The 26,531-nt window shown below is 36.1% G+C and overlaps 1 protein-coding gene across 6 annotated transcripts in view; it reads right to left on the minus strand.

The window, feature by feature from the left end:
• Window positions 1-26,531, minus strand: part of Gria4 (glutamate ionotropic receptor AMPA type subunit 4) — a 390,107-nt gene that overhangs the window by 235,339 nt on the left and 128,237 nt on the right. For all 6 annotated transcript variants that reach the window (XM_004652938.2, XM_004652937.2, XM_045145193.1 and 3 more), the window contains exon 4: window positions 13,943-14,182. In XM_004652938.2, the coding sequence (XP_004652995.1) occupies window positions 13,943-14,182 (240 nt within the window). The remainder of the gene's footprint in view (window positions 1-13,942; window positions 14,183-26,531) is intronic.

Genomic DNA, 26,531 nt, shown 5'->3' on the forward strand with positions numbered 1-26,531 from the left:
TTTAATCCCAGGACCAGGATGCAGAGGTAGTAGGATCTTCATGAATTCAAGTCCACCTTGAGGCTACAAAGTGAATTCCAGGTCAGCCTGGCTATCTCAAAAAACCAACCAACCAACCAACAAACAAACAATAATAAAAAACCCCACAATTGGGCTGGAGATATGGCTCAGCAGTTAATGTGTTTGCCTAGAAATGGCAACAACCTGAGTTTGATTCCCCAGTACCCACATAAAGCCAGACACACAAAGAGTCATATGTATCTGGAATTTGTTTTCAGTGTCTAGATATCCAGGTATGGCCATTCTTTCTCTGTGTCTCTTCTCTCTGTCTCTATCTCTCTGCTTACAAATAACAATGTGTTTTTTTTTTTTTGATTTTTTATTTATTTGAGAGCGATAGACACAGAGAGAAAGACAGATAGCAGGAGAGAGACAGAATGGGCGCGCCAGGGCTTTCAAGCCTCTGCAAACGAACTCCAGACGCGTGTGCCCCCTTGTGCATCTGGCTAACGTGGGACCTGGGGAACCGAGCCTCGAACCGGGGTCCTTAGGCTTCACAGGCAAGCGCTTAACCACTAAGCCATCTATCTCCCCAGCCCCAAATAACAATGTTTTTTAAAAGATTTTCTCTTAGTAGAAGAAATTATTGGAATGGACAAAACTTCACAATAAAACTTCCCCATCCTGGATTATAGGAACAGGCCACCACACCCAGATTTCACGTGGGTGCCGGAAATTTGAACTCAGGTCTTCATGCTTGCATAGCAAGCACTATACGCCCTGAACTGTCACTTCAGCAACTGCAATATTATCCTTATGAAGCTTCCTGTGACTCTGATCTCTACAGTTTTTCAGTGCCTCAATTAACTCTAGTAGAGTCACCCTCCTAGGAGGCTGCCATTTCATCTCACCCAACATTAACCAAGTGCCAATTATATATCGGTTTCTGGTGTAGGGCTGGGGAGTCTAAGAAAGACAATTTACTTGTCTTCTTGGCTTGAAGTTTACTTACTGGACTCTAAGCTCCTGTGTTACTGAACTCGGTGCTCCAAAAAATGTGGGATGCTCAACAGGCACGATGATCTATCCGTCCTTCTTCTTTCCTGTTCTTTTAAATCCTCTCCCTGGGGTGTCTCTATTTCCCTCTAAATGAATGCCTTTATCAACATGCTAGGCTCCAACTCTAACTTTATCTTCTACTTAATATGTGTCTTGATCTCAAATCTGAAGTGGCATATTTTTTAATTACAGCATTTTATTTGCACTTCTCTTAGACTATGCATGTTATATACTTTCTACGGGAGAAATTTATGTTCTGTTCTTTTTGAATTACATTCACAGTATACCATATACTTTGACTCATCACACAGCAAATCTCCCACAGATGCTCATTCAACTCCACATGAGAACTCCTATAGACCCTTCATCCTCTTTCTCTTCAGCATTCCTTACTGAAAATTATTTATATAGCATCTAAATGTGATGTATTTTATTCATTTATTTATGAAAGACAAAGGGAGAGAGAGAGAAAGAGAAAGAGAGAGAGAGAGAGAGAGAGAGAGAGAGAGAGAGAGAGAGAGAGAATGAGAATGTCAGGGCCTCCAGCCACTGCAAATGAACTCCAGATGCACACACCACCTAGTCTGTCTGGCTTATGTGGGTCCTGGAGAATTGATCCTGCGTCCTTAGGCTTCATAGACAAATACCTTAACTGCTAAGTCATATCTTCAGCCCTGTTTTTTTCTTTAGTTAAGGTACTATGATTTATTTTTTCTTTGGCTTACAATATTTTACATGATAACCAAAGCAATAAATTAAATTTCCTAAAATTCAGTTATGCAGATTCTGATGGTTTACTTCATTTTCATGGTCATTACTTTATCATTTTATCTTCTCCTCTTTTAAGTTTTAACATTTAAGTCTACTAATGTCACAATTTTGTGCCAATATCATCATTGGTCTATCCACAGATGATGTTTTTCAGGGGAAAAGTTTGTTTTTCTTCAATAAAAATGCATTTAATAAAAAAAGCTGGCACATGCATATGTTTTACTTTCAGTATTAAACTTGGCACCTCATCTCAGGGTTGGCAGTTTCCACTGGACTTGCCTTGTCATTGCCATTATGTGCACTCGTTGCACAGCCAACACCTGTGGCCACATAAAAGACCACGAATGGCAGCTGCAGGATTCAGACGCCCATGTTGAAATACATTTCTAAAGAAGGAATATTTGGATCTGAGACTGACTGTAATTTTTGAGCTTTTCAGGGACTGTTAGGCTTGCCCAGTGATGTACCATCCCCAATTGTCCAGTGCCTGCCTACTGTACTACTTTCTTTGGCTATCTTTGACTCAAAGTAAAGACAGAGGAACTCATTGGCAGCATATTATAGCAGGTAACAACACAGATTTGCAAGAACAACTGCCTGCATGGATGCCTGGATTCCCCTGTTAGGCTGTTTGTGAACTTGGACAAGTTTATGACCTCTGTGGGCCTCAGTTTTCACATCTCTATAGTGGAAATAATATCAAGTACTTTATTTCTATGCTATGGAGAAGGAATGAGTTCAGATGTGCAAGACTTTTGGAACTATACTGTCCGTGGTAAATACCATAAAAGTGCTTCCAATTATTTACTAGGCTATAAATTATTAAAAACCTTAAATATCATGACTGATTTAAATGACTTATTTATAATTTCTCTAATAATCCTTTATTATTTGTTTGCAGATTTACTTTTCTGTTTGCATCTCTGTGAAATATGGCTCTTGTTCATCCAGTAATTATACAAGAAACATCAGTATATATTTATTTTATACCTAATCCAGTGAATTTAGAGCAACTTGTTAGAGTCTCTCTCTATCAATTTTAAAAATAATCTTTCTGAAACTAACATATACTACTATCAAATGTGAAATATAAGCTAAAACAAATATATATTATGCTTGACAAATTAAAGATAACTTATAAAAGTGTCAGGAGTATAAGAAACTCAGATATTCTCTGAATTTCTCATATGTCTGAGAAGCCAAGCCAAATGGTGATCTATTCCTGAGCGTTAGGAGCTACTGATCATCCATCCCAAGATACCTGGACAGGATGCATGCCAAAATCCTACATTAATTCTTACCTCTCTTTTTGCTAAAGTACAAATTTGCTTACCAAATTTCAGCAGACAAGTATGTGTGAACACTTTCAATGTTCCAAATATGTCTATATACTGAGAATATAGCAATAACTAAACAAACGAAATGTCCTATGGTATCAGAGCTTACATTAAATAATGGATTTATTTAGAATGTATGATGGTGCAATGTGCTATTGAAAAAAAAAATGAAGTGGGAAAGGAGGACAGGTAATGCCAGTATGGAAATAGAAGCAATTAAGAGTCCTCTCTCTGAGAAGGAACATTAAGACTTGGGGGAGAAGAGGGAGATACATCTTCTTACTTTTGTGGACAGAAATCTTGGCAGAGCTGCAAGAAAATATAAAGCTCTGGGAATAGGAAGTACTTGGCATACAATCATAATCACTTGTCTTTTGCCCTGAATGAGCTAGGAAAACTGGACAGCTTTGGATGATACTGGGGTTGATGTAGTCTGCCCAGCTGAGAAGGTTATGGGTTTTTGCTGTAATATGTAGTCACAGTGTGGAGCAGAGCCTTAGAGATGATTTGACTTGGGAGAGAGCATTCACTTTAGCAATAATGGTGTCTCAACCTTCAGTCTACTTAATTGAGTTCATGTGAAATTCACCAAAACAAACAAACAAACAAAAGCAATTCATATACACAGATAAAATCAGAACTTTAGAAATGAGTCTAACTTCCTATTATAATCAGAAGTGTTATTATTAAATTATAATTATCCTAAAATTAATGTCCAAAGTACATTCTGATAATTAACATAAAACACAAGGTAAAACAAAACAAAAAGTCCTCAAAATGATGTAAGTGAAAATTCATCATTTTTTGAAAAGTTACTTTAATTCATATATACAAATAAATCATAGGCACAGACATGCCTGGAGTACATTTCAGAAAAGTAAATAAAGAGTTGGAATTTTGGCAGAATTCTAGTTTGATATTTCAAAATAAAGACTTATATCAGACCTATAATTCAATGATATCATGATGAATAGGAGATATCATTTAACTTGAAAGACATGAAACTTTCTTATCCAGTTATTAAAGAGAATATTTTATCTATATATGAAAAGTAAGACTTTCTTAGATCAGAAATATATCAGGTGCAAGAACCTATGTTTATGATATTATAGATTTATAGTACTGTTTCCATGGCATCCATAATCACATCATTACATAAATCCTGAAATAGACTTCACAAATATTTATTGAGTTGCTTTTATGAATAATTTTAAAAGGTATTTTTGTATTATGCAAATGTGTTCTTAGTAATGAATGCATACAGAGCAAAACATCACAAAGTTAAGATACTTTTCCTCATAAGATGATTATATCAAAGTCATCAACTAGGGTTGGAAAGATGGCTTAGCAGTTTAAGGTGCTTGCCTGAGAAACCTAAGGACCTGGGTTTGATTCCCCAGAATATATATAAACCAGATACACAAGGTGGTGCATGTATCTGGAGTTTGTGGTAGCTAGAAATCCTGGTTGTGCCCATTCTTTCTCTCTTTCTCTCTGCCTAATAAATAAATAGAAGCACAACATATTTTTAAAAATTCAACTATTAATGAAAATTAAAGTTAAGGATTGGTAAATTCTTATAAAGACTGAGTCAGTGACTATTCTATGGTAGACCATACGATATCTGATGCAACCAATCAATTCAACCATAGTATTGTGAAGGCAGCAGTAGATGACACGTAAACAAAAGATTATGCCATATTTCAATAAAACTTTAATTGGAAGAAAAAAATGAGATGTTGGTCAGATTCAGTCTACTAGCTGCAGTTTGCTGCTGCTGACTCTGTTGTAGAGGTCAGGAGGAGAGAATTTAGAACACTCAAGGGAATTGGTAATTCCAGTTACTTTGAAGTGAGCACCCCTCAGTATCTGACACTCCATAAGTGCTTCCACATGCCTTTTCCTGTTCATTATAATGATTCCTGTACTAGGGAGCTGGCTGGAAGGATTCCCCAGATTCTCTCTGGTCTGTCTAATAATGCGTGGCATTTAATGGATTTTCACTCAGGCTTCTACTGCTGATGTAATTTTATGGTTGTTATTTCTTGAATGATTTGATTTGATGTCGTTTTGATTTAAGCATCTGTTTATAGAATTCCAAGATGATTCTGGGCAATGATCTAAGTTTCTTAACAATCATACCCATATATTAATGTTAATCTCACTGTTAGGTAGAGAAGCTTCTCTTTTCAACTGACAGTGACATGGGGGATGACTCAGAAGGCTCTATAGTGGTGAGAAGTGTTCAGTACTGAGTCATCTCTGTCACACCTTCTATAGGCTTAGGGTTCAGAAAGAATGCAAGAGTCAATGGCAGGGTAGGACTGCTTACAATGCAACCTTCCAGACACAGAATGCTCTGGATATCCTTGATCTCACAGTGCCTTGTGCTACCTACTCAAGACCCTCATAATAGGAAGAAAAGATGATAGCATCAAAATAAAAGACAGACTAATTTAGAGGGGGAGAAGAAATGATGGAAATTGGACTTGTGAAGGGAAAAGTGGGTGAGGAGAGGGAATTATCATGGTTTATTGTCTATAACTATGGAAGTTGTCAAAAACAATTTAAAAATGTTTCAATACTCCCATGGTACTCAACATCCAAGGGTATGCTATGGCTGACAGCACCACTTTGGTGCTCACTAAGCATCTTGGCTATTGTAACATTGGACCCAATGTCTTCATTCTGAAGATTACATAGCTAAGATGTCTTGGGATAGAGACAAAGAAAGAAAACCTTGTTCTTATGTTTTTGTTTTTGTTTTGTTTTTGGACAAGAAACAAGGACTTTAGTTCTTTCCTTTACTTTCCTGTGTATCTCTTTTAAAATTGTCTGACTTTCCCCAACTGCAGTAATATGAAGGTGGCATATGCTTAATGTGGAAGGACTCAATGTACTCTCAAGCTTGCCTTCCTGGGTGAGCACCCATTTTGTGTATTTAAAGCCTGTTAAAAAGGAGTGAAATTCTTTGTAATGTAAATTTGCTATAGAAGGCTATCTTTTAAACTTAATAGGCATGTGGACTCTATGTTTTTTTAATGTTAGATTTTTTTAAAGAATTTTTTATTAGTTATGTACATGGTATGTATTGTTGTTTTACGTTTTGTATTTTTTTTTTAAGAAACAGTCTTTCTTTGCTCTGCAGTTGGTTTTGAACAAAATATTTTGTCTAAGTTGGCCTCAAACTTACATATTTCCTACCCCAGCCTCCAGCATATAGGCTCACAAGCATGTGCCACCATGCTTGGCAAGTTATATTTTTATGTCCTATTATGTCTTATATAAACTTGAATACAGGCATGATAATATAATATAAATAATTTAAACTTCAGAAATTAAAGTACAGGCTGACCTGGAATTCACAAACAAGTCTCAAGCTGACCTCAAACTCACAGTGATCCTCCTATATCAGCCTCCTGAGTTCTGGGATTAATGGTGTGTCTCATCACAGCTGGCTCAAATAAGCATTTTTTTTGTGTGTGTGCATCAGGGCATCATAACATTTTATTTATTTATTATTTTTTACTAATTAGTTTTGTACTTAGTGAATACAGTCAACTTGGTAGCATTCTTAGTCTTCTTCCTGTCCTCCCCCTCTCCCTGGCCCCCTTTATTAAGGTATATGGGTCATGCATTGTGGAGTTAGTCCTCAGTTATAAGTGGGAGAAAATGTCTCTGTGTATCATGACCCAACATGTTGCTCTGACATTTTTCATTTTTTTAAGTAAAATATGTACATAGAAGTTAATAGGATTCCATATGCCATATAAAACTTTAGAAAAATAAGAACTTTAGGCTATCATTGACAAGACATTCATGTTAATTTCAGAATATATTTGTTTTGTATGTCTGAATTGTATTTTCAGGATTGTGTTTAAGGTACTTTAAGACATTTACAAGGAGGAGAGATTTTTAAATCTGCCTTCCAAATTCAGGTTACAGGATGCTATACAGATAAGTGGTTAGGCTGTTTCTACATCAGAGGGTGTTGGTTTGTTAAGGGCTTAATGTGACTACATTGAAACAATAAAATTCTTAACAGGATACTGAAAAACAGGATGGATATAATCTTTCATATGATAATGACTAATGTCTTTAGATAGTGGTACCTTGTTTCTACCATAGGAAAGGAAAAAAAAATATATTGACTATTGCCATCAGTTAAATAGATTTTACTTTTCTTCTCCCATGAATGAAAGATTCTTGTCAACTTAGAAACTTTTGAAATTTACAAAAGTGGCTTAATTAAAAACCAGGGAAATTTGTAGCCCTACTGAGATCTTCGTTAAGCTTTGTCACCACAATCACTGTTCCAGCTTCAGCTTTACTTCCTGGTAAGTCCCCTGCACCCCAGGCACTAATCTAAACAGTCTTCTTACCATCTGCAAAACTCTGAATTCACCTGCATGCTTGGTCTATATAGCCTATACTGTTCCTCCTGTTCCCTCCCTTTACAGAAAATATGATTACTATAGACCTTGCCATGTCTTCTGTTACTTTGAACCAAAATTTATCCCTGTCATTTTGTTCCTGTATCTGTGTGTGCTTGTGTACATATATTAAGTGTATCTGTGACTGTGGGCATGCTCACGTTGCCACAAGCATGTGACGTTCACAGGACAATTTCATGTGGTTGGTCCTTGCCTTTCACCTCATTTGAGTCAAGGTCTCTTATTCTCCTTGCTGTTGTCTATGATTCCTCCAGTGGACTCCAGAGCCTGTGAGCTTCCATAATTTTTTTTTTGTGGGGGGGTCTCTACCTTTCATCTTGTCTTCTTTGTGTTGGAATTACAGAATCCCTAAGATGGCTACTGGTTTCTACAGTATCTTCCTGGGATGTGGGGATTTACGCTTATGCAACAAGTGCTTTATCTACTGAGCCATTCACCTAGCCTCCTATGTCTATTTTGAATGTTGTATTTTCATTCCTTTCCTTACTCAAATCCCTACACCTAATTCAACACTTGCTTTATTCACACTGATCTTAGATATTCCATGTGCATTTTGTTTGTCATTCTATAGTTTGTTCAAGTGTACTCTACAGTAGTAAAACAATGCTCAGAACAGCTGCAGCTGATATTTAAAAATAAATGAGTACAATGCTTGGCATACATTCGGCTAAGGTCATGACCTAGAAGAATATTTTGGACCTTTCCAGAAAATGGGCTGTGAATTCTAGAATAGATCACACTCTTTCATTAAGCACGGGACAAAGAAAATGATGTCACTCTCCTAGAATGCATAGCAATGTAAACGTGAGTTGATTTTTCCTGTTTGTTCAGTCCTGGGTCTGTTACAGCGATGTGACCTTAGACAAAATATCTAAACTTTCTATGTCTTGGTTGTCTTAGGCATAAAATAATTTACTTTTATAGCTTGGAGTTAACTGGATATGTTAACATATCTAGTAAAGTAGCCAGTGTATGATGGAAGTATGTTGCCAAAATCTATGCCAGACATAAATAGATGGAGGAGAGTTAATGTAAGATGGATTTGAGGACAGTACAATTAAGTACGGAAGCTGGTTCATGCACGAAGCAAAAAGGGCCCAAGAAGGGCCACAGTAATAACAATGGGAAGGTATGGGTGCATTTAGGATGTCTGAGGTGAAAGGCATTTGGCAGGACTGATGACCAGTTGGGTATGATTTATGGAGGGAGGCAAAAGAAGAATCCTCTATTTCTGACATATAAGATGAAGTGTTACTTGGGGAAAAATTTACTAAAAGCATTGAGTTGAATAGGGAAAGTGACTGATATACTCTTGTGCAGTTGAGTTTTATTTATAAATGGGATACCCAACAAACAGTTAAGTATGTAATTGACTGGTTCAAGGTTAATCTCTGTATACAAATGTTGAAGTATTGTAACCAAGTTGGATTGAAACCAAGTAATTTATTCACTTATATTGACCGTGTATGTTCATATCCAGATGTGTTACTGTTCTTCAGATAAACTCAATAAGTCTGAGATTCTGTTACTAAAATTTTAACATTTTACAATGAAAATTTAGAATAAAGCAAATAAAGTTTTGGGTAGAAAATATACAAGTAATTGTGGGAGGAAGTAATTGTGGGAGTTGAGGGTAAATCTATGGAAAAAAAAAAAAAAAGAACTTCTTGAAGAAAATTGTGTTAAGACCTAAGGATGAATAGAAGGGAATCCAAGGGGGGGGGGGGGAGTTTGCAAAGATGCCAAAGCTAAAGGGGTTGGCATCTGTAGAACTGCGAGCAAAATAAAAAGTATACAGTGTGCTCAAAGTCATTACAAAGGGCATCTTCATGAAGAACTGGGTTTTGAATCAGTGGATTTGCCTGTTAATATTGTTTTCTTAGACTAGGAACCTGAAACCTAGGAATCTTTTGGAAACTTACCCAAGGTTACACATGTACCCCAGTGAGGCTACAATTTTAATCCAAGCACTTAATATTATAGCCTTGTGATTGTCCTACACCAAGTATATCCTGGTTATAGGATTAAAATTTCATTTGGATGTGCAAAGTAGAAAATTTATATTTCCATTTGAGAGAAATAGAAAGATTGGCAGGAAGTTAGAGCTTCAACTAAAGGGAATTTATGTACTGCATCAGAGATTCTCTCTTCCATTGCAGTCACTAGTAAGTTATTGCTTTCTGTAGTCCTGTAATCACTTCTATTAAGCATGGTGAATAACTTAGAAAGCACATTGCCAAATATAAACCACACCTCAGACACTGGATTTCATTGTATTTTAACTTTACTTGAGGCAATGTATTCACTTAGAGCTCTAAAGGGAAGATATTTTCTTTAGATTCTCAAATACTCAGATAAGCAACAAATTTTGATAGGCTTTTCAGAGAATCATAAGCTGTTTGCATACTTTTGCTTAAATGGTCATGGCTCATTAAAATAGGGCTTTGGTAAGAAAGGCTTTCCTGGGCTGTAGGGATGGCTTAGCGGTTAAGGTGTTTGCCTGCAAAGCCAAAGGTTCCAGGTTCGATTCCCTAGCACCCATGTTAGCCAGATGCATAAGGGGGCACATGCATCTGTAGTTCGTTTGCAGTGGCTGGAGGCCCTGGCACATCCATTCTTTCTCTCTCTCCCCTCCTCTCTGTCATACGAATAAATAAAAATAAAATATTAAAAAAGAAAGGCTTTCCCTTTTCAGATAAAAAATTGCTAAAGCTTTATCACCATATTCTATCCACCTAAGGATTATGAAACAACATGTTCCGTCTTAAAATTCAGACATGGTTCAATAATGGAATTGATAGTTTACATGTTTCTTTTGGGCTGTAAAAAAGCAAAAAGAAAGAAAGCCCTTACACAAATTTAATACTTCCAAGAAGCATTTAAATAATCAACATGGAAAAATCAGCATCTAGATTTTGATTTACTTGTTGGAATCTTGACTTTCTGTGGGTTGGTGTAAGTCACCTTCTCATTGGGGAGGATAGACAAAAGCTTTCTTTGGATGTGCACTTACTCAAAGACATTCACTGGCAGCTAGAAGGAAATCAGTATAACAGCTACACAGATGATCTGTTAGTCAACAATGTGTATCTAATGTCTATTCAGATGCCAATTAAACTGACCTGGTGGAAACATTCACAGGCCGTTGCATATTTACTGTCCTTACCACTCCACTCAGGCCACTTAAGACTTTTGGAAGGCTTTCTGTAACATAAAATAATCTAATTCGCTAGAATTTGTCCATTCTGTCAATACACTGCTTACTTTGCTATTTATTTTATTGTCTTCTTTCTTTGGCTCTCCTCAGCATAGCTTTGCACGACCTCCTGTTCAGATACTCCTTCCTAGATTCAAGCAGTCATTCAGTTTGTCATCCAGCATCTATTTTCAAATCCTTCCTCTTAATCACTAACAGTACAAAGCAAAACAAAGGCACGGTCTTCCTCCCTTAGCTCCCATCAACAGGCAGATCTCCATTATAGCTCTGTCCATCTATTCTTCCTTCAGTCTATTGCCCTTTTTTATTTAAAAAAAAAAAGTTTATTTATTTGGGAGTGACAGACAGATAAAGAGGCAGAGAGAGAGGGGAAGAGAGAGAGAGAGAGAGAGAGAGAGAGAGAGAGAGAGAGAGAGAGAGAGAGAGAGAGAGATTGTGAGAGAGATTGGGCACACCAGGGCATCAAGCCACTGCAAACAAACTCCAGATGGATGTATGTGTCACCTTGTGAATATGGCTTATGTGGGTTCTGGGGAATCAGACCTTCAACCAAGGTCCTTAGGCTTCACAGGCAAGCATTTAACCACTAACACATCTCTTCAGTCCTGCCATTGCCCTTTTTGTAACCCATATTGCTACCAGCCTGTGGAACCTTCGGGTTAAACAGGGCAAAAAGTACACAGTGTACTGACACAAAGGCTCTGCCATGAAGGGTGTTTACTTGCCTTGCCTATTTACTGTTTATTGGCCTGATTAATGGTTCTCCCTCAGTTGCAAGTGGAAGCTCTTAGACTCTCCACAGTTGTCTCTATCCCAAATCTTTCTTTGTTATCCAACTGGTCTTGGACTAGCAGGAGGGTGGTTTAACAGGCTCAGAAGATACAGCTAGTGCTGTTTACATTGGTGTGGATTGTTCTCACATTAGGCAACTGGCAGCAAGTAGATGTCTGGCTTGTTTGTCATTCTGGCCATAAATGTTACCAAAGTTTGTAAGCAAATATATTTGGATGAATTATAATAATCAAACAGACTGTAGTCCAAAACCTGATGAGCTCACCACAAATTCTTTGAGTGTTTTCATGGGAGAGTCAAAGAAAGGTTTTAAAACTTATGGAATTGAATGTGTATGAGTATGTTTGTTTTCTTTTCATCAGGCCCAGGAAAAGATTTACTCAAATATTAAAAATAAACTATTCATCCCCTTTGGGATAGTACTTTGTGAAAATATGAAAAATTCTTAATTCTGGGCTGGAGAGATGGCTTAGCGGTTAAGCGCTTGCCTGTGAAGCCTAAGGACCCCAGTTCGAGGCTCGGTTCCCCAGGTCCCACGTTAGCCAGATGCACAAGGGGGCGCACGCGTCTGGAGTTCGTTTGCAGAGGCTGGAAGCCCTGGCGCGCCCATTCTCTCTCTCTCCCTCTATCTGTCTTTCTCTCTGTGTCTGTCACTCTCAAATAAATAAACAAAGAAAAAAAATTAAAAAAAAAAAGAAAAATTCTTAATTCATTTGACTTCCTATTTCAATTAACTATGCTTTATTATTGTAATTTTGTTTGTAATTTATAAAAAGAAGCTGTAAAGTCTTAAGTGGCAAAATCAATAGTAGATGTCAGAATATTAGCAAGGACAGGAGTATGAACTGAAGACTGAGAAAATGAAGAAGGGAATGAGGAAGTGAACTGAAGATGGAAATAATGACATGAATGGCGCCTGTGATCTGATCTGTGCTGTAGACACTGTAAGTGCCAGGGCCATTTTGTTGGGGCGTGGTCCCTCTACTTCTTTCCCATTCCAGTTCTATGTGTGACGAGTTTAAAGACCAATGCCACTCTGGCATGAATGAATGAATCTATAATATTTATTAATTACAATTTAAGGGTGTCACACCTCTTTGTCTTCATTTATCCATTTTGGGTTAGAGTTTGACATTTTGAAAAGTATTTAAGGCAGTTTAGACAAACAAAGATGTATATAGTAAAATCCCCAACATAGAAATAAAATGGCAAAACCTATTCCCTTTCTCACACAAACATACTCTTCTGTCACCCTACAATCTATTGAACTGACTTTGTCCTGGGATAGTTTGTTCTCTCTCTCTCTCTCTCTCTCTCTCTCTATCTATCTATCTAAATTGCCATCTAAGACATCATTTCCTAAGCTTCTGAAAATATGTTATGCAATGAGTAGCAAATACAATACTAACAAGAAAGGAAACAAACCAAAGACAGTCAAAACAATCCAACGACCCTTTTCCTCTATAGTTTGCCAAGCACTTCTCTTTGGAACAATTATATAATGCTATTATATATAAGAATAAAAAAGTGATTCCCTGACTTTGATGAGTTGGTTTGGCTACCCAAGGAGGGTGTTATGAAACCCTGCTGGGTCCCTCAGAAGCATTGATTAAATAACCTAGAGCTGCTGGTTGGCTATCCCACAAAGAATAAGTTTTCAGTTTATGAAGTCTGATACACATTTTTTTTTTTTTTTGCTTAAGAGTGTTATAAGCATTAAACAACAACAACAACAAAAACTAATGAGAACCCAGATAGTGTCTGTTGGAGAATTACCCAGAGAATTGTTATGTTAGTATATATGTAAAAATCTCCATACATTTTGGTGACCAAAACCCCAGAATATTTTATTTTGGTTAAGTATTCTGTGCTGATTGATCTTGCTAGAAGGAAAAAGTAGCATGGCTTATTTTTCCATCATACAGTTATCTCATTATTATTTTTTCCTAATGTAGGATCTCACTCTAGCCCAGGTAGACCTGGAACTCACTCTTTAGTTCCAGGCTGGCCTCAGTCTCACAGTGATCTTCCTACCATTGCCTCCTGAGTGCTGGGATTCAAGTTGTGCACCACCACAACTGGCTCAGTTATCTTAATTTTACTGAAAACACAGAGGTGGTCTCTTCATGAATAATTATGCATTCTTCAAATTCTACCATGTCAAAAGAGAAACAGTGAAAACACATCCCTGTTCTCTAATTTTAACAGTGTTAAGAATCAAAATATCTTTCACTAAATTACATAAACAATACACAGACATTTTATATGGAACATTAGAATTTTATGGTTATAGATGAGGAACTGGGACTTACCCCTGTCTGTATCATACAGGAAGACAAAACAGTTCCACTCATAGTGATCAAGCAGGCTCAGGAGTGCGCCTCGCAATGAAGGCCTCAGTTGCAGCACAAACTGGCTCTCCCCTTCAGTGGGAAAGCTTGGTGTGATGAGGGAGATGTGTAAGGCGCTGCAGAATGAGGTCAAGGTATGTACTGACCTCTTATCATAGAGTCCAAAAATGGCAAATACTCCTCTAGAATACTGGGAACAAACTGAAAATGAAAGAGAAAAAAAATATCACCACTTATTAGAACTGCAAAAATTCTCCATCTTGAGTCTATACTGTGGGAAATTAAAAATATATATATATATCCCTTCCCACCCTCAGTCAGTCTCTTTTATTTTAATGGGAGGGTATCAGATGGAAAGTGAAGTTACAAAGGGGAATGCTGGGAGAGAAGTTATGATTTATTGCTTATAATTATGGAAATTGACAATAACAAATAAATTAATTTAAAGAAACAATATCTGAGTTATTTAAATGCTGGCTATAATAATTAGCAAGCATGTAATGAATTGTTTAAGAATTTAACTCAGCTTGTATAAAATCCATACATTGAGAGACACTAATTTGAATTAAAGTTTTGTGGTATGTAGCCAATATGAATTACAGGAAAATTTGACTAAAACAAAGTAACCTATGACTTTCTATAATGTGTCCAGGCCTATGCCAGAGTCCTTTAAGAATGATACAAGCAAAGTTTTATCTTTATATGCTTTTGCCTGCAAAATATAATAATATAGTTTTGCAATCTTTAAATATTAAATTACATACTTCCCAAAGTATTTGTTTATATTTTATGTTCTTGGATTAGACTACATTTGTTAACAACTAAACTATTACATTTAATTTTACTTGTTTCAGTCTTAACTTCATTTTTTGTTCTAACCTTGGAGGCTGTTTGAGTGATATTTGAACGAAGGAAATTGGTTTGGAGGGAAAAATCATTTTAGGGTACTTGAACCTGAATGAATTAGGACTGTGTAGCTACAAACTCGACAAAGCAATTCCAAGCCCACTTGAACCAAGCCTGCACGAAGGATGGGGAGCCTTCTTCTACATCCCCTCAGTCATTAAAGGACATACTGAAAACATCCCAAATAATGTTTTAAATATCTTTCTCAAGTCATATTTTACTCACATTTGGCATGGAAAGTATCTGCTACAAAACTGGGTGACTTTTATAAGTTAATTTTTATAAAACACAGACTTATAATAGTAGTGTTTATAGAGTAAAACAAGACTGAATTTCAAATTTTGAGATTTATTTTATGGCTAATAGTCCTCCTTGATTTATGGAGCAAGCTAAAGAAATGTTTATCACTACGAATTTTTTGTGACTTTGGATTAATTTACCATCTAATTAAATTCATTAAGAAATTCTGAGTATTGGATAATATCAAGGCATTCATCTTAGGAATAATTCATTGTGATATAAAGAAAGTATCTTTAAATTATCAGAAGCTCTTAAAATATCTTAACTATTTCATATATTTATATATCTATATCTATCTAATATTTTAGGAAGACTTGAATAATAACCTGGGGATTTTTTTTCACAGTAGGGTCATAGACTCTAGCCCAGGCTGACCAGGAATTCACTATGTAGTCTCAGGGTGGCCTCAAACTCATGGCAGTCAATCTACTTCTGCCTCCTCCCAAGTACTGGGATTAAAGGCGTGTTCCACCATGCCCAGCTGAAACTTGGTGATTTTTTATTCTTGTTTATTGTGCTTCTATAGAGTTTAGAGTTTAAACAAAGTAATTATGATACAATAGGGTAAAGATGAACAGAAAATACATTTCTTATCTTTAGATAACATGTAGTAAATATATTTTGGAAAATTTTAAGCCTAACTAATGAGGTGGAGTTTTTTTTTTCAAAATGACACGTCCAAGATGGAATTGGCATTAGGATGTAAGGGGAATAATGCAAACTTAAAAAAAATTATTTATTTATTTGAGAGAGAGATATAGAAATAGGCAGGTAGAGAGAGAGGAGTGGTGTAAAATATAATGTATAAAACATATTATTACTAAGTAAAATGTAAAAACTAAGGTATTATTCATAAAGTTCATCTTTCACTTACTCCAACTACATAGTTTTCAATGTAGAAAAAAATTCCCACTATTCTGGTAATCATTGTACTATTTAAGTGCTTCACTTTATTTTACTAGACATAAACTAACTTAATATTGCTTCAGCTGTCCTCATTCATATCCATTACAATATATAATCTATTTTTCTATTGTAATTCTATCTTTATCCTTTCGCATTTATTTTGAAGATATACTGAGTCAGACTAATTAAAATTCCTTCTGGATGTATTTGTCACTCACATTTTAGTTTCTTTTTGTAAATTTATATTTGTAGAATTATTCCTTTAATGATTTTTTTCTATTTCAGTGATCTTAGCTTTGGTGATCAGTGTTACCGGGCTTTCTTTACATAAGAACAGGTGCCACTCAATGTTCAATTCTTATTTAGTCCAATAGATTCCAATTTTATAGCATAATTATTTTATATGTATTATAATGTAGCTTTTTAAGTATTAAATCAAACTATTGTTAGGCTATCATTTATGCTGCTACCTACTATTGCATAGCATACAAATAAATATCCAACAATGGTTTAAATTAAATAAAATGCACACATAATTTAATAGAATATGTTCAGAATATATAAAAGGAAAGAATGAATTTCAATTTTCATATAAAATGAATTTAAACAAAACTAATACTTAGTCACAAAGTAGATGTGATGACATGAGATGATATATTTTGAGAAATAAACACTAATCAGGATAAAGTTTTTAATAAAATAATGCAATCATAACTTTTAGTACTTCTTTAAATTTCTGCTTCACTAATGAGATACCTTGAATAATGTATTATGTAAATAAACACATAAAGTAAACACATGGTGATAATCTGTTCTTCTTTTATCTGATGGTGTGAATTAATTAAATGCATCTTCTCATTAGTCACCCAGTTTCATTGCAGATGATAAACCAAGTCAAAGTATTATATAATTTTGGACTAATTATACCCTTATACTACATACAAATCAAATGACATGGTCTTAGCTGTGTTTTTCAAGTAAGGTGTTATCCCCATGATTTGTCATGACCATTTCCATATGGATTAAAAAAAGCAGTCCTTCCTTCATTTCTTTTTTCCCTTCCCCTTCTTTCCTTTATTTTTCCTCCCTCCCTCCCTCCCTCATTCCCTTCCTTCCTTCCTTCTTTCCTTCCTTCTTCTTCATATTGATGACTGCTCCTTTGTATTTGATGCCTTTACATTTTCCATTCTCTGCTCATCTCTTCTCACAATGTATTTCTTCTAGGGAAACTAATCCAGTACTGTGGCTTTAAATATTGTCTATCTGCTCATAATCCCTCATCTTATATCATCTACTTCATATCTGTCCTTCGAATGGCAGATCCATGAGTATAAATATTTTTACCACTTCTGTGTCATAATGAATGATCCCAAATGGTTTTACTAGTAATACCTGCTACACATAAACTTTACTACTTCCTATTTAGAGTGGTAGTCTGTGTTCTCACAGGAATAATGAAGTTCAGGTAATATGAGCAAATTCACAGAGAAAGGAGACACTTGTCACTCCAACATAGATAGCTTTGAAAATAAAAGTGAGAAGTGAGATCTACCACAAAGCAATATGAATAGTATCACAAATTATTATTGATAGCTATTTTTTAATTATCCCACCTAAATATTTTGAAAGGTTAAATTGTGTACCTAATATAAAACCATGTGCAAAATAAATCACTGAAACATTAAGATTGAGTGAGAATGTTTATTATTAATCAATACATAACAAGAAAATCTATGTGTATAAAATTTATGTCTACACATTGTAAACATTTAATAATAGGTTTTAGATAAATTACTTAAAGAATGTTCTTTGAGTTTTGTACATTAATTTTTACTAATTTATTTCTTTAAAAAGTACACCATCTACTTAGGAACACACATCTTCTCAAATCTCCTTTTTTCCCTACTATACTTTTGGAATTTCTATACTCCATACTTGTTCTTTGTTGTTACTCTTAAGGTTTATGTTCACACAAGACAAAAATTTTAATATTTGCTACATATGCCCACATGTTATTTCAGTAGCACAATAATACCTAACCATTTTAACCTCATGCACATGAGTCTATGTCTTTTACTGTTCATGGACTTCTAGGAAATAAAAAAACATGGTGTAAGTGTGAATCACTCATGTGAAAACAATACAAACATTCTCAATGACATTCACTTTTGTCTATAGAGAATTTAAAGCCAACTATACAGGTTCTAAAATAACACTGAGATAAATTAAACCTCTTTTTCCTATGTATTCTTGTGATTGATGCCACAGTCTTTACACTTGTGGTTTGTTTGGTGCTTTCATCGCAACTCATGCCAGCCCTTTAGTTTAGAAGATTCTGTATCTGTTAAGCCTTCTGTAAGGGAGTCAATCATTTGCTTCTATTCAAATTATTATTGTCTTCTGTTTCTTCATTCTGTTATTTGGATAAATTGTTTAATTTCTTTAAAATTATTTTTTAAATTTTATTTATTTATTTGAGAGCGACAGACACAGAGAGAAAGACAGAGAGGGAGAGAGAGAGAATGAGCGCGCCAGGGCTTCCAGCCTCTGCAAACGAACTCCAGACGCGTGAGCCCCCTTGTGCAACTGGCTAACGTGGGACCTGGGGAACCGAGCCTCGAACTGGGGTCCTTAGGCTTCACAGGCAAGCGCTTAACCGCTAAGCCATCTCTCCAGCCCAAATTGTTTAATTTCAATGTAAATTTACCATGCATTTAAAAAAGTTTTTCAAGTGTGTGTGTGTGTGTATACATGTCCCACTGTGTCAGAGTGCAGTCTTGGAATTTTGAACATTTTGAATTGGGCATTTAATGGGTCCTGAGGATTGAACCTCAGGTCAGCAGGCTTGTGGAACAAGTGACATTAACCTCTGAGCAATCTCTCCAGAAACCTAAAAAAATTTAAAAATGAAATATTCCCAACTGTGACTAGTAAATGGGTTTATATCATATAATTTATAAGTTCTAGAATTGGAAACCATTCCTGTCTATGTTTCTAGGATTCTATGCCCTTGTATAAGAATTTCACTGAACTTTCTTGTGTGTGCATCCTCCAAAATAATGCTTTCATGTGTCTGAGTTTAGTACATGTAGTAGAGAGTGTGTGTGGTATATTGTGTGTAGAATATGCACATGTGTGAGCCAACACCAGTGTCTCATGGAGAGACCAGAGGAGCACATGGGTATATGCCCCTATCACTCTTCGGCTTTATTTTCTTGAGAAGAAGTCTCTCACTAAACCCAGAGGAGCTGCTTTTGTCTTGGTCAGACTGGCTTACCATTGAGCCACAACAATTTTCTAATCTCTGCTCCCCATAAGACTGAGGTTATAGATGTGCAAGCCCACATCTTGCTGCCAATTTAGGTGCTGGCAATCAGGCCATCTTAGGACCTCAGGCTTGTATGGCAAGTGCTCTTACCATCTAGTCTATCTCTGCAGTCCTAAATATAATATTATAAATAGCCTTTGTTTAACACATTATCAGTCCTCATGAAGCAGAAATGTAATGTTCCATCAATTTTGTCTGATTCTTTTATGGTGAATTTGTATCCTCACTTCTTTTATACCATAATTAATTTTTTTAGTTTCTAAGGATCTGCATTTGCTATAATTGTCTTGTTCTTGCCTAGCTGTAGCTATAGTCATATATTTATTGATAGTATTAATTATTTTAGATTCTGAAGGATATATTTTATGAATGTACAAGTGAATAATAAATATACTAGAAAGAAGAATGTCATTTTATACAGCTAAATACCTCGTCATTCTCTCAGAGACTATTACTTCATTGCTTTTATATTGCAATAAAATGCTTTAAGAACTATTGGGTTAATATAAAACTATTGTGATTAGTTATCACATGTAGCAAACATATATCATAAACGTTTATATACACTTAAGCTTACTTTCAACATATCAGCTTATTTTCAACAATGACAGAGTATTAAAATTTCTATTTATTTATTTATTTATTTTTTAATATTTTATTCATTTTTACTTATTTATTTGAGAGCAACAGACAGGGAGAGAAAGAGGCAGAGAGAGAGAGAGAAAGAGAAAGAGAGAGAATAGGCACGCCAGGGCCTCCAGCCACTGCAAACGAACTCCAGACACGTGTGCCCCCTTGTGCACCTGGCTAACGTGGGTCCTGGGGAGTCAAGCCTCGAACTGGGGTCTTGAGGCTTCACAGGCAAGCGCTCAACCACTAAGCCATCTCTCCAGCCCTAAAATTCCTATTTAATATTATATTTTTCTTATTTACCAGAATATGTTAAGTCAGTAAATGCATGTGCAAGAGGTGTATGTGAGGGAAATTACATGAAACTAATGTCACCATGATTCAATTAAATGGAAACCATGAATCAATTAAATAGAAGCCTTCCTTCTGGATAGAATTCTAAAATATATAATCCTCAATAATGTGGAGGGGGGGGGGCAGAAGAGCCCCGTTAAAAGTGAAGAAAGCTTAGCTCTAAAACCATAGGCTTTGGGTGGCAAATTTCAGGGCCAGAATTGGGTTGCCTCCCAACAGTGAGCTGTTGTTCAAGGAGACACATGAGGTTCATAATATGTCAGGCCATACCTGCCGGAGCTGAAAGGTAAGAGCCATTTGTTGAGAACACAAGTCTGCAGTCACAGGATATCTAGTGAACATGCTGGAACTGAGAGGGAAACCAATTCTCTACTGGTTAGCTCTCATAGTGCTGGTAAATGCTATTTGAGTTGCTGGGGGATAATGGTTGCCAACAGAATGAATAAACAGGATATATTTCCAGCTATGAAATCAACCAGCTGGGCAAGAAGTACACAACTGTGTAGTAGTGGCACAGAGCCTATGCAGGTAACCAGCTGCTTTTGGGATGGAAATGAGGCCCACTCAGTGGGAGAGAATTCGTATCAAGTATAGGGAACCGGGCCACATTTCTAATGATGAGAAACCAGAAGACTACAGAAGTAGACTGTATTGCTATTTGGCTAAAAAGAGTGGACATATACACTAATATTTCTCTCTAATACCTATGCTTATCTCCTTTAATCTAAGATACTCTTACTTTTGGTTAGAAAATATGTTTTATTTAATGGATTGTGAAAATTGGGGAGATTTATCACACATCAATTCAACAAGAATATATTCTGGCTTCTTATCATGAGTCAGTTCACCTCCACCACATCTTCCCAGGCCCAGGAGTCATCAGAGAAAGTTGTGACAAGAATACTGCTCTCACTGCTAGCCTGAAAACCAGTTTCAGCGTGATGGCTACAGACACTGTGGTCACTAAAACCACATCAAAACAGAGATCCAGAGGTTATTGGGAACCCACACTAAACCATATTTCTAATATGCCCACCAAGGCTCATGGAATGCTGCGGAAGAATGGATGGAAAGATTGTTAAAAACCTCAGGATGACTGGAAATAGCCTAAGGCACCATTCTCCCCAAATCTCAAAGACTGACTGAGGCCTTTAGGATCCCACACTGAATACTAATAACCTCACTGAAGAGGATCCTCAGTAAATTAAGGGGAGAGGAGATATAAGAGTATAGCCTTTTTGTTAAAAAAATCAATATTTAAGTTTTAACAAAGGAAAAGCAACAGCAGAGTCAGTCAATAAATGCTTGCTACGCAAACATGAGGAGCTGAGTTTGGATTCCTAGCACTGAAGTGAAAAGCAGGGTAATGGCACCTGGTTGTAAAATCTCAGTACATGAAGGATAGAAACAAGGGCCTGTTTGCTGCTGGTAGCTCAACTATTCTAGCCAATGATGAGCCCAAGTTCATAGTGAAGCCCTGTCTCAAGAATAGTATGGAGAGCAATTAAGAAAGAAATCCAATAGCATGTGCATTTATACCTGCACACATATAGAAACATAAAAGCATACAGAAATACATACACAAAGCAACAGTGCAAAAGAAAAAGTATAGAGGGATTATATTCATAAGACTATAACAGTGAGCTAAACTGAGCACAAGTTGGATCTATGTTAAGTAAACCCAAAGTCTTAAGATAGATGGAATGCCCCTGGCCTACTTAACATTGATATGATTATGAGTGGTCTAGTCATACACATGAATTTTAACATATGCAATAATGCCAATGATAATTGATACACTAGATAAACCAGCAATTATGTTAGCCAGAGGGACATATAGAGGAGTTTGAAACAATCCTGTGCACCAAAGAATTGGGAACTTATGAAGAATATAAGTTAAAGGTGTTGTGCTGGGTATGTTGGTTTAGTCCTATAGTTTTGTTGGATTTCAGCTGTTGTGACTAGTCATTGTGAACCTGGTAGATATTTTCTGTTTACTTGGTATTTCATTTGTTTACCTGGTGACCAACTTCAGGGGTATAAACACAAAAGCTAAAAATATTTTCCTTTAATCGTTTTGGTAAGTTGAAATTTGGAACCATGTGAAAGTCTCATGCTATGAACAATCTTTATAGCTCTTATTGCCACTAAAAAGTGTAGGGATAGGTAAAAAGTAGGGAGCTAAAAATAATGTGTGGAATACAGATTTAACTATACATAGGAGGGAAAAGAGATCAGAGACAGTCATGGCAGTAAATATGGGAAAATAAAATGACATAAATTGATGAAAATGTCACAATAAAATTCACAATTCCATATACAAACTAAAAGTAATTGAAATAAAAGTTAAAATAAAATATTAATTCTAGAGCAAAATGTAAAAATGGCAACCTATTTCTTTTCTATGAGTGCTTATATTTTGCTCAGGAGAGTTGCATATATTATTTCAGTTATTACTATTGTCCTGTTATGTTAACCATCACATTCTGTATAAAAGAGAGTTATAGTTCAAGAAAAGGTAGATTGCCGAAATATATCTAACATTTCAATATATACTCTATGTTCTCCCTACTTATTCAACAAGATTAGAGGACAGATTTTTGTTTTTTAGCATAAAGCCACCGAACAAGCCTTGGTTTTTATTATTTAAAAAAGCTTCATATTTATTTTTCTTTCTGGCTCTGTGCTTGTGCCTTCAACACCTTCACGACGATTTTCTGCTCCTCAATAAGGAAAGCTCGCTTGATCCTGCCACGGACACATTTAGCACACACGGAACCACCATAGGCCCGCTGCCATATTTTTATTTTTGTTGTTCTGGACAGATTTTGTTATATGCTTTCATGGTATTAAAAGCCTTAATTACTTTTTCTCCTTCTCAAATTCATTGTATCCATAGCAACTGAAGCATGATTGGAGCCTGCAGCTGGAAAGTATGTCACAATTATGGAAGCTACAAAAACTAGAGGTGTTCTTGGAAAATTGACCATCATTAATCCAACAACAAATGCCATGTGATCACCTAGGGCCTAGGAAATGTGGAGAGGCAAATGAAGAACACCAACTTCTCTTTGCTTGGTCAGGGAACACTGGATAAAGTAATAGAAAGGGTTTGTTAGCATCTTCCCTTTTTGTAGTAGAAAGAGAGGACAGGAAAGCAATGTATTTGTCTTTATCACTCAGTTTTTCATGCAACAACTGCTCATGTATTTTACAGTTTGTCTCAGCCACTATTTTAATCATTCAGATTACAGTATAGTCACTATGATATTTCCAGTGAAAAGAGGTTCACAGTCTTGTTGACAAGACAGAGATATAAGATAATACTTGAATATGTAAATATACCTAGAGACAGACTGAAGAAATGAAAGAGCATTGAAGAGGAGCATTTGCTACCTGAAAGCTGGCAGGAGGAAATGAAACCTGCCTCTGGATGGTAGGTTGAAGAACAGTGATAGGACATAGAAGGCAGCAAGAAAAATAGCTGAGCACATCACATAGGATATGAGAAGACAGTAAATTAGAGTATATGTGCTAGGCATAGGGTGTGGACAGCATATCTGGGAAATATTTAGCAGTTAAATGTATAAAATTTAACACATTGCTGGATAGAAAGAATGTAAAGGACAAGAAGAGGAAAGCCTGCATGATGAATTCTGTTTTTACCTGAATGAGTGAATGGATCATTTCCATATGGACCTGGGGGATATCTGAAAACCTAGGGACGATTTTGCTTGGCCACAAAGGCAGAAGCAATATTGTTCAGAGCAAACAATGGATTCCATTTTGGATATGTTGATTTGAAATGTCAAGCGTATAGCAGGTTACTACATAGAGGGATATTGCCAGAGATGACAAGCAAGCATACCATTTCAGGATCACAAGGAATCAAGCGCTGAAGAGCTGCATGACACAGTTCCAGCCCAGCTGTCACTTCCGTGGAGTCTAATGTGGCCCCTTAATAGAAATATCTTTGGCTATCTACACTATAGATATCTATGGTTTTCTGTATAATGTTTGTCTTTTTCTTTCACTTGGTGCACCAATCTCTAAGTTTACTTTTCCAGCAAAAAATTGATGTCAATGAAGTGTTGGGCAATGTATCTGAATGAAGCTCTGGCATAGAATTGGAAAAACAAGAAAATGGGTCAGAAATAATTGTTTCCTTAAAGGCGTTGAAGGAAGTCAGGCATGGAGTACAGCACACTGAGGAGGAAACAATGACCCTCCTGGGAAAATGTAAAAACCGTTCTATGACTAATTTTTCTGAATGATGGAAATTGTGGCAAACTATGACTCTTTACCAAGAATTCTTACAGGAAAAACAACCTAGGTCAGAAACAGTTTAACCATGGGGACCAAAGTCTAAGTATTAGAGGGATGTGGGATGGGGAATTCAAAAGAAATGGTTGGGGGATAAATAGGTTTATTGGATCAATGGTAGGATCCCCCATTTTGTGGTTGTTCTGTCTCTCACCTTTAATAAAGTAATTGTAAGTAGGAGCTCATGAAACCTCAAGTGCTTGACCACATGTACATGGGGAAAGTGTGAAAATAGTTAATCATTATAGGAGCCTGAGGACTGTACTTGAGATAATTATGGGATTGTCTGATGTAAAGAAATAGCAAAAAGTTTCTATGAATTCTGTGGAACTGTACCTTTCTTGAAGTTTGCTCTTACATGATAAGATCGGGAAAAAAAAAAGACTGAGAGAAAAAGAGAGAGAGAGAGAGAGAAAGAGAGGGGGGAGAAACTCAGCTGCCTTCAGCACTAGCTTGTCAGCTTGCACCAGAACTTGACTTCCAGTCGTTATTGCTTCGCTCCCTTTCACACCTCTCTTTGGGGACCCTCCTCCAAGCCAGGACTATCCCCAGCAGGATATAAAATTCAGCAAGGAGAAACAAAGATATGTTTTGAAAGTAAGTGGCAATGAATATAAATAAGGAGATTCCAGAAGATAGTTAAAAAAATGTCAGGATACGGTGTGGAAAACAATATTTCAAAATTACAGCATAGTAGGAAACTTGGCAGATGAAATTAAAGAACTGCAATTTTTCAGAGTGAATTATCAATACCATCAAATGTCATAAAGATTTTGCAAATTTATATTTGAGAAATGCTTTTCAGAGGACTATGTGTTGCCTACAACTTTACAAAATAGCTGCAAAGGTTATAGTGTCTACTTAAAGAGCACAGACATGATCTGGAGCAAATGAGTGACCATCTTGCCATCTTAATATTCTGAGTGGTTTTAGACCCTACATTTGGAATTTTTAAATTAAATTCCTATTAAAACTACTTCTGAGATAAATGATAACTAGAAATATTAAGCAAACACAGGTAAATAGGTGAATTGAAAAAAAGACATTGGGGTGGGATGATGGAGTCATCATTGTGTGGGCACATAGTCTAGATATACAACATGTACACACACACACACACACACACACACACACACACACACACACACACAATTACCAAAGCAGACAAAGCTTTTGAAAGTCTGGGCATGATGACATACCTTCAATGTTAGCACTGAAGAGGGTGGTTCAGGAGGATGGGTGGTTTGAAGCCAGCCTGGTCTGTATAGTAAGACCTTAGCACCTCTTCAGAACACAAAATCTACCTACCAAGCAACATCAAAACCCCCACAAAGCAAACAAAATCCTCTCTGTGTTTGAAAGCATGCATGTAGATATCAAATCATAGTACATATCCACATCTAGGAGATAATTATCAATGCAATGTCAAAGTCTTATAAAATATATTAGGATTATATACAAGTCAAATGAAAGCTTGGTAATAATATAGTATTAAATTTATGTTGCAAAGAATATGATTTTACAGAATACCAATTGAGTATAACACACACACTTACTCATACCCAGAGCTGACCATATATCTGCAGGTGCTTCATTCATGGATTCAACAAATTATCAAATTAGTCAATCACAAATATTGGATAAAGCAGTGTCTCTCCTGCATGTGCTATTTCTATAACAAGTTTTATAAGTGCCCTAGATATCAACGCATGAGGTATAATGCCCTAATTTATATGTACATACCCTATCATTTTATACATGAAACTTGAATGTCTACAGATTTAATATCAACAAGGGAGCAAA

The sequence above is a fragment of the Jaculus jaculus genome, chromosome 3 (genome assembly GCF_020740685.1).
Source record: "Jaculus jaculus isolate mJacJac1 chromosome 3, mJacJac1.mat.Y.cur, whole genome shotgun sequence".
NCBI lineage: Eukaryota > Metazoa > Chordata > Mammalia > Rodentia > Dipodidae > Jaculus > Jaculus jaculus.